Genomic DNA, 14,868 nt, shown 5'->3' on the forward strand with positions numbered 1-14,868 from the left:
TTGTCCACAAGCGATGCTGAGATCATTATCCATGCGTTCGTTACATCTCGTCTCGATTACTGTAACGTATTATTTTCGGGCCTCCCTATGTCTAGCATTAAAAGATTACAGATGGTACAAAATGCGGCTGCTAGACTTTTGACAAAAACAAGAAAGTTTGATCATATTACGCCTATACTGGCTCACTTGCACTGGCTTCCTGTGCACCTAAGATGCGACTTTAAGGTTTTACTACTTACGTATAAAATACTACACGGTCAAGCTCCTGCCTATCTTGACGATTGTATTGTACCATATGTCCCGGCAAGAAATCTGCGTTCAAAGAACTCCGGCTTATTAGTGATTCCCAGAGCCCAAAAAAAGTCTGCGGGCTATAGAGCGTTTTCTATTCGGGCTCCAATACTATGGAATGCCCTCCCGGTAAAAGTTAGAGATGCTACCTCAGTAGAAGCATTTAAGTCTCATCTTAAAACTCATTTGTATACTCTAGCCTTTAAATAGACTCCCTTTTTAGACCAGTTGATCTGCCGTTTCTTTTCTTTTCTTTTCTACTCTGCTCCGGGGTGGACCGCTAGCCTGTCCATCAGATGGGGACATCTCTACGCTGCTGACCCGTCTCCGCTCGGGATGGTTCCCGCTGGCCCCACCATGGACTGGACTTTCGCTGATGTGTTGGACTTTCACAATATTATGTCAGACCCACTCGACACCGAGGATGTCGTTGTGGCTTGTACAGCCCTTTGAGACACTTGTGATTTAGGGCTATATAAATAAACATTGATTGATTGATTGATTGACTTAAATCAACAACGGAGCAGCATTTCCTCATCCGTGGCTCACTAGTGCAACAACGCCGGAAATGTGTCCCGTGAAAAACTGTCCGACCGGAACTCTCTAATAACTAAAGTTTCATGGATGAATTATGTAAACCCACTACACCGGTAATTTTTAGCGCTTCCATAGCGAGATATAAGTTAGAACTTTATGCTACTTTATATTAGAAATGGCAACAGCAGAGGATGAATGTCCCATAACAAGAAGATAGTGAAAAAGAAGAAGCTTATCAACTACGGCATCGGCGCAGACTACAGTAGCGGACCTGCGCAAATTTTCAAGACTTATGCAGATCCCAAATACACATCAGCAGGTACCAGAAGGTAAACAAAGTTGGTTTTGCATAATATTATGAAACAAAACGTTAGATAATATGTCAGCCAATGGGTACCATTTTGCGGTCCTAATACACACATCATGACTCTGACTACGGTAGCTGTAATGGGCCGACAATGCATCAAGCGGTGCGGCTTCAAAGTCATACTAAAACATTTTGACAGATTTTTGAGTGCCGTGTGTAATGTTCTTTATTTTCAATGGAACATTCAAAGTTTTGATGTTGTTTACTGGCGTTATATTGCAGTCTACACGTATCTCTTATAGAATTATTCCGTACATTAGGCGCACTGGGTTATAATGTGCACTGTTGATTTTTGAATCAATTTAAGTGGACCCCGACTTAAACAAGTTGAAAAACTTATTCGGGTGTTACCATTTAGTGATCAATTGTACGGAATATGTACTTCACTGTGCAACCTACTAATAAAAGTCTCAATCAATCAATCAATCAATGAGAAAATGAAAAGATTTTAAGTGCGCCTTATAGTCCAAAAAATACGGTAAATGTTTTTTGAGTTGTAAAATTATCCACCATTTGGGTGGCTGCTTGTCATTAGGAGTGATGGTAGGTCCCCAACAGAGGTGGGTAGTAACGCACCACATTTACTCTGTTACATCTACTTGAGTAACTTTTGGGATAAATTGTACTTCTAAGAGTAGTTTTAATGCCACATACTTTTACTTGAGTATATTCATAGAGAAGAATCACTACTTTTACTCCACTCCATTTATCTACATTCAGCTCGCTACTCGCTACTGATTTTTATCGATCTGTTAATGTACGCTTTGTTTGTTTTGGTTTGTCAGACAGACCTTCAAAGTAGGATCTATCGCATGCCTGCGTTTCACCAATGAAATACAGTCACTGGTGACGTTTCACTCCGTTTCACCAATCAAATGCAGTCACTGGTGACGTATGTCTCTGTTTCACCAATCAAACAGAGCCAGGGGGTCACATGACCGGCTGGTCATGTGACCGCCGCTGAAAATTAAAACAACAACAAGCTTAAGCTTACATGAACTCAACGTCACATTTGAGGAAGCACATCGCGGTAAGTAACATTAGTAGATATTTTGGCTGTCACCGTAGGCTGATGTTAGCTTCCCTGCTATGAATCACTGTCAAATGTACATCGTGTGGGGACATTTATTAACGCACTGCAGCCTCACAGACACGCACAGTCGCACACACACCCACACACGCATGCATAGAAACACCAATTAGAAGTGCACAGTGTTTTCCCAGGTTTAGTTAGTTTAGTCTTTATTTGAAGGAACAATGCACAGAAACATTAAGCTCAAAGACAGATATGTTCTGTACCAGATTTAGCTAAATATGGTAATTTCCATCTGCAGTCCCTGGCTACCTAAATTAAAGGGATACAAAAATCATGCAATAAATCTATGACAATAAAATCATACACAAGTATTAAGAAAAAAGTCATAAAATGCCCTTTAATGGACACATACTTAATATACAATACAACCACACCTCATTTACATCATCACACAAAGACAATACATGCTCTTGTTCACATTTGTCATCATTTGTAAAAACAACCTTGATTTTAACTGACACACCTCACAATTTACAACGAAAATGCTCTCATGGATAAATATAATACACATTAAGTTGACATGTCAAACAATTTGCCCACCTTAGTGACTGTGTGAGCAGCTTTGATTGCTCCAAAGCCACGTGCAGCCCAACGTGCAGCGTAACCAGTTTATGGTTTGCGTAAAGGCTAACTTGTTATTTTCCTTTGTAATCTCTGCCTACAGAGCCTATGGTGCTGTTAAGTTATTGTGGCTCAATTTGCCTTAATTTTTTCATGTTAATAAATTATTATTTAATATATATTATTGTTTTAGTTGCTTAAGAGATATTCCTGGCTCTGAATTTGCTCATTGCTATTTTTATGTTTTTGTGCATTACCTGTTCGTCATCATTAAACGAACAGGTTACTCATCAGTTACTCAGTACTTGAGTAGTTTTTTCACAACATACTTTTTACTTTTACTCAATTAAATATTTGGGTGACTACTCCTTACTTCTACTTGAGTAATAAATCTCTAAAGTAACAGTACTCTTACTTGAGTACAATTTCTGGCTACTCTACCCACCTCTGGTCCCCAATCAAAGCAGTTGAGAACCACTGCTTTAGGAGATGATTGAGCAATCAAACCAGGCAAAGAATCATTTCAGCCTTTCAGTGAAAAATTGATTGGCTAAGATTCCGACCACAAGGATGACAACCATTAAAAATAAAGTCAAGCCACGGCGTAACAGCAGCTGTGGTAGTGAGAGAACATCTCCAACTATGGTGATTCCAAATTTATGTTGGTCAGGAAACTCTTGGGGGTTGTGGTCCTCTTCAGCGCTCTCACAACTGAATGCCGTGTCATTAGCCTTACCCAGTTCGGGGTTCGAGTCTGGAAAATCAATCATATAAGCGTTTAGTTAGAGTGTTTGAACTTCATGGCCAAATTATTTGGTGGCATTTGTACACCTGTACTTGCCTAAATCTTTCATTGGGGACATGTCCTGATCAACCTTGACCTGGACTCCAGCTCTCAAGAGTGCCTGATCAAAGACATTAAAGTGGAATAATTTAATTTAGGTGACACATGTTTCTGGGAATCTCATTACACACCTCTTCAGCAACCTTCTTCCAATCAAGCTTATACAAAAATATGATGAAGAAAATAGACTGCATCAACACACAAACAGTAAGTCCTGTCCAAAATCCTGTGAAGAAATGACAGAAGCGTTGAGCAAACCGTGATAGCAAAACTTTAAGGGCCTGATCTACTAAGATCCAAATTACAAGTGCCACGATTGTACAATCGATAACAATGTGCAAAATTTGTGTTTACCGCAATAATTAAATATGGATTTTGCATGCTCATTTCTCTCAACATTTGTGTGGTGTTTCGTCATGTTGTTGACATACAGCACACACATATAATATGAACCACCTTTTTTGGTCTATACAGAAGCATAATTTATACAACAGATCCTACATTTAGCATGCTGAAGGTGCACTCTAGGAGGCACTGCCGGGTTGAGATGGTATGTCTGGAACGATCCAGATGCAAGAAAATACATATTCAACATTTTTACAGATATTTCTTACATGACAAAATGAACACCATTTCAACAAATGACAGCAGACACCAAAACAAATATAAATTAATGTGTTTTAATCAACTCACGTCTTTCAGCAGATACAAAATTCTAAAATGATATTGCTGAATAGACGATATGTCATGTTTTTTCTGACAGCCCCAATATGATGACATACAAACAGACAGCATATTTTCTCTCTTAACTGTCTGGATCATGGACAGACATTTCAGATGTGCTATATATAGGCACCAAACAGCGGCCAGAGAACAGTTTTAGTCTTGACAAATCAGCGCTAAATGATTATATTTGCATTTCCTCCTCCTAGTGTTTTGGCCTTTCTGATAATCAACAAATATTTTGCATCTACAGTACATGGAGACAAACATGCTGAATGAATTGCGCTCCTTAGTTTGCTCATTTAAGAGACGCAATCTTCTGAGCATGAGCTTAGTGGTCTGGCGTGCTATCAAGTTTGTACACATTTTAATATACGCAAACCATTAGTAGACAGGCCCTTACGGTGCATACATTGGAATGGTTACCTCTTACCTATGATGCCCATTCCTGCTGCAAACATCAAGGACACACCGATGGGAAGGCCAATGATGTAGTATCCCACCAGATTACATGCAGCGCCAATCTTTTGTTTCCCCGCTCCTCGAATGGCACCTCCACTCACTCCCTGTAGTGATCAGTGCAGGGTTACTCTGGGCTCACTTCCAATGTTTCAAATGTATCACAGGAATGTGTTTCTCACCGCAACAGCATCAGCGAGATGCATGAAGCTGAGAATCATCACTACATCAGCAACCCTCTTCAAAATTTCTCTGGAAAAAAATGTAACATAAAAACATAACAAAAAAACCTAGAAAAACACTTGGAGAGCACTTACCTCAGTCAGGCCCTAATTCTCAATAATAAAAAAGTGCTCAATCTAGACCAGACCTGGGCAAATTAAGGACCGGGGGCCGCATGCGTTAAGCTCAGATGAGGCACCAAGCAGTGTGGGTGGTGGAGCGTTTCCACAGAGTGTTTCCAGAGCGGCCAGCCTGAAACGCGGTTGTCAAGGACAGACGAGGATCGGAGATTTTTACAACAAAGTTCTATAGCTTAGTGATATATCAGATTGTAGGTGTTTTTTTTTTTTACCCTTTGCGTTCATATTTCGCTGTTTGTTGCATTTTTATTGCGTTTCGCTTGATTGTAAAATATGTCGATCGAGAGGGGGTGTGACGTTCATATGTTGTCAATATTCAGTGTTTTATCGTTCATAGTTAATATTGTAAATCACACATTCTTTATTTTCATGTACATTCTGGGTGTCCCATTCAGTAAAACATTTTTAAATTCCATTCCGTTTTTTAAGGTGGTCTGTCATAACGTTTTTAGCATTCAATCAGACATTATTGTGAGGTTTTGTATTAGTGTTCCTAAAATAAGATATACCAGCCCCAGACAGGTTTTTTTCTCTAAATTTGGCCCGAGTCAAAATAATTGCCCAGGCCTGATCTAGACAGTGATCCGATCAGCCGAAAAATTTAATCCCTATCAAAATGTGCTCATAACCTTTTGAGCTATCTATAAAAAATGTAATAAACGGTGTGAAGCCTCTTGTCAGTCTCCACTGTCTTAGTCCTTGTGGCGCCGCTCGCATACACACACGAAAGTAGAGGCTCATAATGTAAACCTAAGGTAGCAAATAAATTATCCGGATCAGGCACATCATTTAATCAATTGTTCCTTATCCCATTTCTGACATTTCCTTAAAGTTTAGTAAAAAAAAAACCAACAACATAAAATTAAGTTTTGAGGAATGTAGCTAGCTAACTAACTAACTCACAAAAAAACAAGTATCCCATTGTATTGACTTGTATTTAAAGGCCTACTGAAATTAAATGTTTTTATTTAAATGGGGATAGCAGATCTATTCTATGTGTCATACTTGATCATTTCGCGATATTTCCATATTTTTGCTAAAATGATTTAGTATAGAACAACGACGATAAAGATCGCAACTTTTGGTATCTGACAAAAAAAAGCCTTGCCCCTACCGGAAGTAGCGTGACGTAGTCAGTTGAACATTTCCGCAAAGTTCCCTATTGTTTACAGTGATGGCGGCCAGAAGTGAGAGCGATTCGGACCGAGAAAGCGACGATTTCCCCATTAATTTGAGCGAGGATGAAAGATTTGTGGATGAGGAAAGTGCAAGTGAAGGACTAGTGGGGAGTGGAAGCGATTCAGATAGGGAAGATGCTGTGAGAGGCGGGTGGGACCTGATATTCAGCTGGGAATGACTACAACAGTAAATAAACACAAGACATATATATACACTCTATTAGCCACAACCCAACCAGCCCAAAGGACCGTTCACCTAACCCAAGGTTCATAAAGCTTATATATTTACCCAAAGTTACGTACATGACACGCACGTACGGGCAAGCGATCAAATGTTTGGAAGCGCGCGGGTGGGACCTGATATTCAGCTGGGAATGACTACAACAGTAAATAAACACAAGACATATATATACTCTATTAGCCACAACACAACCAGGCTTATATTTAATATGCCACAAATTAATCCAGCATAAAAACACCTAGGTGTTTGTTATGCTAGCTCCTAGCTCCTAGCTCCCACCCATATAACCCGCCAATACAATTCAAACACCTGCACAACACACACAATCACTCAGCCCAAAGGACCGTTCACCTAACCCAAGGTTCATAAAGCTTATATATTTACCCAAAGTTACGTACGTGACACGCACGTACGGGCAAGCGATCAATGTTCGGAAGCGCAGCTGCGTACTCACGGTACCGCGTCTGCGTCTGTGTATCCAAATCAAAGTAATCCTGGTAAGAGGCTGTGTTGTCCCAGTTCTCTACAGGCGTCTGTGTATCGAAGTCAAAGTCCTCCTGGTAAGAGTCTCTGTTGTCCGAGTTCTTCGATCTTGACTGCATCTTTCGGGAATGTAAACAATGAAACACCGGCTGTGTTGTGTTGCTGACTTCCCTCGCAAAATACTCCGCTTCGCACCGACAACTTTCTTCTTTGCTTGCTCAGCTTCTTCCTCCATAATGCAATGAACAAATTGCAACAGATTCACCAACACAGATGTCCAGAATACTGTGGAATAATGAGATGAAAACAGAGCTATTTTGTATTGGCTTCAATGGGGGATCCATACCTGTTTCACCGGCTACGTCATGCGCATACGTCATCATCCAAAGGAGTTTTCAACCGGAAGTTTAGCGGGAAATTTAAAATTGCACTTTATAAGTTAAAGTATTGGCATGTGTTGCAATGTTAAGATTTCATACCATCGTTCCACATTTCACCTACCTCAGGAAGCGTCCTGTCCCCCACCTGTAACATCGATAATGACATCCAGGTCTGTGTTGGGTTAGCGTCTGCTGCCTTCGGTAGGCTCAAAACCAGGGTCTTCCTGAACAGAAACCTGACAGTTTCCACTAAAGCAGCTGTTTACAAAGTAGTTTGTCTGTTCACACTGCTATACGGCTCGGAAGCCTGGACCCCTTACCAAAGGCACGTCAGAATCCTGGAGAGATACCACATCCGCTGCCTGCAACGGATTCTGGGTCTGACCTGGGAGGACAGAGTCCCACATGTGGATATTTATGACCGGACCCAAACACCCAGTATCCAAGTGTTCCTTGCGCAAAGACATCTGCGCTGGGTGGGGCATGTAATCCGCATGCCCCCCCAGAGGCTCTCCCGACAGATCCTCTAAGGCCAACTCCAGGAAGGCTGTAGGTCTCCTGGGGGTCAGCGGAAACTCTACAAGGACCACATAAAAACCCTCCTGAAGCGCTGTGCCATCCAGCCTTCCGCACTGGAAGTTTTGGCTGCTGATCGCCACACCTGGCGCAACTGCAGTCACACTGGCATTGCTCATCTCCAGGAGCAGACCACTGAGAGGAGAAAACAACAACGTATACAGCGACATCAGCGCGCTGCAGGGGCCCCCCTCTCAAGCGTGGACTACATCTGCCCCACATGTGACAAACCATGTGGGTCGTGCATTGGCCTGCACAGCCACATGCAATGGCATATACAAAACCCCCCTCAATAACCCATTACTGGAGCAACGTCATCATCGTAACCGATGGACAGCCATAAGCAAGTAGGCAAGGCGGCTGCGTAAGGAGGACAGTTCAGCTAGTTTTTTGTTCTTTTTACCTTTGACATTAAATGGAAAGTTGATCCATCACCCCCTTGTTACGTCTGTTTGATATACAGTACAGTAAAGCGCTTTATATTGTGTTCAAAATGTAATAACTTTTAAGGTCTATATTGTTTCTCATGAGCAATTTTGCCTCGATATAAATGTTTTTCTATTTATGAAGCCTATTCAAGAACCAATTAAGTTTATAAATCAGTTTCCTATGTACTTTCACAAAAAGTATAATTGATGAAAGCTACTAATTTTTGTAATATTTATTTTAATAGTTCATTCCAACCCACACAAAAAGAATAAACCTGTTTAGCTCGTTTTCCCAGAACACTAAAAAAATGTTGGTATCCACAACTCCATCCATCCATTTTCTACCGCTTATTCCCTTTTGGGGTCGCGGGGGATGCTGGAGGCTATCTCAGCTGCATTTGGGCGGAAGGCGGGGTACACCCTGGACAAGTCATCACCTCATCGCAGGGCCATTAATGTATATTAGTAACCTATCATTTCAAACAGGTACATTGGTTGAAAGGTTGAAAACCACTGCCCTAAATTATATCTAAAGCTAAAATTATTTTATAAGACTGATTATTTTGGATTATTGTGTTTGTATTGTGAGAGAAGGAGAGAAAGTGAGAGAGAGAGGAAGAGAGAGCAGGTGAAAAAACAGATTGAGGGTGAAGAGGATGGTTTGAGAAAATATGGGAAAAGGATGTTTATAACCTTACGTTATGTGAATGGTTTCTAGGAGAACAGAAAATAGAAACATTGGGTGAAGTGTAAGGAAGAGATGGATACAGGATGTTGTTTGTAAAGGAAAACGAAAGTGAAGATAAGATGAGAAAGTGACAAATGAAGGTATTCGTAAATGGTATGCTGTTGATTGTGGTTAGCTGCAAGTTTGTTTATTTGTTTGTTTGTTTAGTTGTTTGAGTGAAAGGGGAATAAATCAATAGGAATAATTACATGCAAAATGGAATAAAACTATGAGTGCGATAGATAATGAATGAATAAATGAAATAAGTTTATTTTGGTCATATAATCAACCATTAACCAATTTGTGTGAGCAGTTTAACAGTAAATTAGACATATTAACAATCATACACATTTACACACAGAACAAAAAAGAAAAAAGAATGACCGAAAAAAAGAATAGGCGGAAGCCAAAGCTTATATAGGCCTATGATATACAATTACTGAACATTAAATTACCTGGAACATCAACGTTAAAAGATGAAAGTAATTGTTACTATGTTTTATAATGTTAAAAAAACTTTACCTTTCAAGGGTCTCCAAAACCATAACAAAAAACTACATGTGTTCAGCTCATCACTGAGGATGGTACATCATTTAACTACTAAAACTGAAATACATTTGTGTTTTTATTTTATTTTACTTGACCTATTTCAAAAATCAATATCCCCCGTAAATGATAGTTTTCTCCTCATAATGTAAACAAGCTAAGAATACAAACTGGAAGGCTCTTTACTCGGAAACATAATTGCCATTGTTTTAAAATTAAATTATCTGAACATTTAACACATTATGACTTATAAAAAATAGATTGGTATGATCATAACAATAATGCTTTGTGTAATATTGAAATGAGCCTTTTAAGTTTAAGTATTGGGTCTATATTTCTTCTATAAACATTTCCCCAAACTTCAAAACAATATTACATATGGAAAAATAAATGAATAATATAACATGTGCAGACATTTCTTATTCAGCATGTGTTTTACTTTATACCGAATAGCAATGGATTTGGATATTTTTCTTTAATATGTTCAATATGCGGCTTCCAACATATTAATGATCAATTACTATTCTCAAGAATGTAGTTCATATACTCTGTCAATTTCCACTTGATTCAACTTTAATTTTTGTTTCACAATTTGACTTTGCACCCTGGACAGGTCGCCACCTCATCACAGGGCCAACACAGATAGATAGACAGACAACATTCACACACTAGGGCAAATTTAGTCTTATTAATTTCTACATATTGAGATCTATTACTTAAAATAACTACTTAACCACTGTTGTGAAACACCTTTCTAATTTATGGGAGTATTGGGATAGGATTGAGGAAGATGTCTGCTGTGGTGGTGGTTAGTTTGGAAATTAATTTAATAAAAGTAACTTTAAAGTGCAGTCTGACATTTTAGTTTGGAGTAATTTATAGTTTTATTTAGACATTGCAGTACACCATACCATACGCCCGGGAATAGTTTTTGGTGATTTGGCTCCCAAAATTTTTTGTAGTCTTTGGTATGACTCGGCCGGGGTTTTGAACTTGCGACCTGCCGATCTCAGGGCGGACACTCTAACCACTAGGCCACTGAGATGAAGGAGGCAAACCAAATCTCAACAGCTTTCAGTTAGCTACAGATTTTGAGAGTATAATGCGAATAACTATAACTTTACAACTGTTTGCTGTGAATAGTGTTGAATAATAATTACAAATAACAGCCTACATTAATAATTAGAATAAGAGCCGATATGTAAAGTGTTAAAAAGACGAGAAGTGTGATTAGGGCTGGCGCTTAGAGCATGGCCTTGTGTGTTTGTTGTGACTAGGTTGGATAACCAGTCGGAGACAGGCAAGGCAAGGCGGGGCAGCTTTGTTTGTGTGGCGTTTTTCCAGGAAAGGGCAGACTCAAAGTGCTTCACAGACAACAAAGTGAAATGAAAGAAAATAAAAGCAAAATTAAAATGCAGACAATAAAAATAAACACAGTGCGGACGTTAAAAGTTAAAAGATTAAAAGATTTAGCTGAGAGATAAGGAGAAACGTGAATAAATACATTCTTTGGTTTTGGAGAATATCACGTACAGCGGGAGGTCAGAGTGCAAGCATGACAGCTTGCTCGCGCCTACTGATAGACAAATGATAGTTTAAATTAACTTATAGATAATCTTTAAGTGAATTAAAAGGGTACTTAAATACACATGAAGTAGTACGTATAATCTTTGAATTAAGGTTATTGATTAGCAATTAATGGGATAGTTAAGACTGTAATTTTAAAACGTGATATGCAAAATTGAACTAACCGAGAGGATATGAAAACGATGGGTGTACATGATTTGAGTTCCAAATTCTGGAGGAAAAAACCTAAACAAAACGTAAAACCATACAGACGGACTTGGGTGGTAGCCACGGTTGTGCTAGGTCAAGCGAGGGTGGAAAGGATGTGCAGCCGGGGGACTGCCAGCTTCTCTGAACAAGACAAGCTCCAAAGTTGTAGCCAGAACATGCTCACAAAAAATACAGGTGTGACAGCAGGACGAACAGCAGGATACAAACAGACCCCTGCTGGACATAAGTGTCAACGGACAATGTTCAACACAATCTTTGAAGCATTCCTTTGTGGTCAACCTGCACACACCTTGTAATGACCTGCTTACGAACTGTGCCCTGACAATTCAATACCGCACAGAAGGAACTTCCTGATGTTGCCTGACAGCACGACATCAGCTGACAACTACTGGGGACGCCTCCCAGGAACGAGTGGAAGACGGGGACTGCTCCAACTGTCCTAGCACTGGATGACTGAGGTGCGTCCGTGTGTCCTGCCACCCAAACCGCCAAAGTGTATGATCACCAATTAGACGACTCATAATAGGAGCCTTTTGACTCTTATATATGGTGGGACTCAAGGTATGGCCGCTCATGTGAACTATCCTTACAACAATTAGAATGGTATAAGATGGACAACTAATGACCCACATTGTTCCTTTGCTCTCTGTCCTGCCTACTAAACCAAAAATTTAGGTCAAATGATAAAACAGGGCGTAGCTGCCGCTGATTGAACCGATACGCAATTACCACATTTTCAATTATTTCGGTTGTCTGTTAAAAACAAAGCTATTGGTTTCAATTTGGACATTCCTGCTGTAGGCTACAAAGAGCTAGCAGCTACACAACAGCTGAGCTAAAACAAAATTTAAGCATATCAAATAATTGTAGTTGCTTATTACATACACAAAGTCACAGAGAGACAGAAGTCTGTAGAAAGTATTCAGTGACAAACGTGTCCGCATTATTAAACTTTCTACCACAGGAAACATACTGAACAAATACAGCAGTTACTGTCAGACTCTAATCCGGATTACCGTGTCTATCAGAGACATGGTTAAAACCCACAACAACTTTCGTTCAAATTAATGTCCCGGGGGACAAGATTACAGAAAATACAGATCGAGTGACAAAGGGGGGAGGAATTATGATTTATGAAAGGGAAAACATTAAAAGTAGATCAATTTGAGTATGTTGAAATTAAAATCACATTTTCCTCAGAAATGTATTTCAAGGTAATTGTAGTATACCGACCGACCACAGCTAAAGACATTTTTCTTGATTCATTTTCAGACATCCTCAAACAGCATAGTATGAAAGAAGTAACGTCATGGGGGACGTTAATCTGGACTGGTTAAATAAAACACATAGGATTACCGTGTCTATCAGAGACATGGTTAAAACCCACAACAACTTTCGTTCTAATTAATGTCCCGGGGGACAAGATTACAGAAAATACAGATCGAGTGACAAAGGGGGGAGGAATTATGATTTATGAAAGGGAAAACATTAAAAGTAGATCAATTTGAGTATGTTGAAATTAAAATCACATTTTCCTCAGAAATGTATTTCAAGGTAATTGTAGTATACCGACCGACCACAGCTAAAGACATTTTTCTTGATTCATTTTCAGACATCCTCAAACAGCATAGTATGAAAGAAGTAACGTCATGGGGGACGTTAATCTGGACTGGTTAAATAAAACACATAGAAAGAAACTTAAGGATATTATAAACGGCTTCTACATGATACAAATAAAAAAGCAGCCCTACTAGAATTATAATTGGATGACAAAAATCAAAGAGAACATCTGTAAATACACAAATACAAAACCAGAAAGAAGAGTGCTAAAATAAAAATACCATTGGATTCTAATAAAGACATGAGGACTCAGCTCTCATAAGAGCAATTATAACAGGTCTAAATACAGATCGTATGATTTAAAAGTTTGGAGGAACAAAGTTACAATGTTTATGCGGAAGTCTAAGGCTGACTTTCACTTAGAATTAATCAAAGCTGCAAAAGGGAACAATAGAGAGTTATGGAAAACCAGATACAAACTTACGGAAAGAGAGCAAACAAGAAACAACACTATAACATTAAATATCAATGGCGCTACTATCGCAGACAGTCTGGACATAAGTAATAATTTTAATGAACATTTCATCCAGTCTGTACAAACCCTGAATAAAAAGTACCTCAAAATCAGTGCAAATAATTGTCATTTATTCAGGATGGACTAATTTTAGAATTAACAAATGAAACAAAGTTAAACAAAATCTTCACTGCATTATCAGACTCACGATCTAGAGATATATAAATATGGGTTGGACACTATCTTCCTAAAAACATATAAGGATTGTATTATTGCTCGTATAACAACAATTGATAAATAAATCAATAACGGAAAACACTTTCCCTACCACGTCGAGAAACTCCTACTATGATTAAATCCATAAAGCAGGAAATAAAGAAGACCAGAACATGTACAGACCAATTAGCCTTCTCCACGTTATAACAAAAGGAATAGAACATTTGAAATTAAAAAGTGGCTTTGGAGCAATCAAGGCTGCTCAGAGGGTCACTAAGATGGGCATTATGTTGACACATCAATTTAATGAGTATTATATTTATCTATGAGAGCATTTTTGTAGTAGATTGTGAGGTATGGCTGTTAAAATCTTGGTTGTTTTTACGAATGATGACAGATGTGAACAAGAGCATGTATTGTCTTTGTGTGATGATGTAAATAAGGTGTGGTTGTATTGTATGTTAAGTATGTGTCCATGAAGGGGCATTTTAGGACTTCTCTTAATCTGATTACATGCTACAGTATGATTATTTTTTTATTAATTATTAATTACTATGAATGTATATATTTATTATGATTAATTAGTGTCATAATTGTATTGCTTGATTTTTGGATCCCTTTAATTTAGGTAGCAAGGGACTGCAGATGGAAAGTAGCTATTTAGATATAATCTGGTACAGAACATATCTGTTTCTGAACTTAATGTTTCTGTGCATTGTCCCATCATAGATAGACTAAATTAAATACAACTATTTAGTGAATTATTGTCGCCACAATAATTCACTAGGTGTTGTAAAATATCAAAGTACTATTGCAAAAGCGAACAGTGACCTCAAACATGACCTGTCCTCCGCCTCTGTTCTTGCTGCACTTGACTATCAGCTGCCTTTTCTTTTTCTTGGATGTTTCTGAAACTACTAATACTACTACTACTATTACTATTACTATTACTATTACTACGACTAACACTGTCCCTGTGAGA

General features: G+C 38.8%; 1 protein-coding gene across 2 annotated transcripts in view; it reads right to left on the reverse strand.

The window, feature by feature from the left end:
• Window positions 1–2,434: 2,434 nt before the first annotated feature.
• The window catches only part of LOC133633929 (multidrug and toxin extrusion protein 1-like), a 147,371-nt gene continuing 134,937 nt past the window's right edge, over window positions 2,435–14,868 (reverse strand). For both annotated transcript variants that reach the window (XM_062026747.1, XM_062026748.1), the window contains exons 12-16: window positions 5,061–5,130; window positions 4,853–4,985; window positions 3,828–3,922; window positions 3,694–3,757; window positions 2,435–3,606 (exon numbers count right to left, since the gene is read on the reverse strand). In XM_062026747.1, coding sequence (XP_061882731.1) covers window positions 3,371–3,606; window positions 3,694–3,757; window positions 3,828–3,922; window positions 4,853–4,985; window positions 5,061–5,130 — 598 coding nt within the window. In that variant the 3' untranslated portion in view covers window positions 2,435–3,370. The remainder of the gene's footprint in view (window positions 3,607–3,693; window positions 3,758–3,827; window positions 3,923–4,852; window positions 4,986–5,060; window positions 5,131–14,868) is intronic.

Source organism: Entelurus aequoreus, linkage group LG18, assembly GCF_033978785.1.
Source record: "Entelurus aequoreus isolate RoL-2023_Sb linkage group LG18, RoL_Eaeq_v1.1, whole genome shotgun sequence".
Lineage (NCBI taxonomy): Eukaryota > Metazoa > Chordata > Actinopteri > Syngnathiformes > Syngnathidae > Entelurus > Entelurus aequoreus.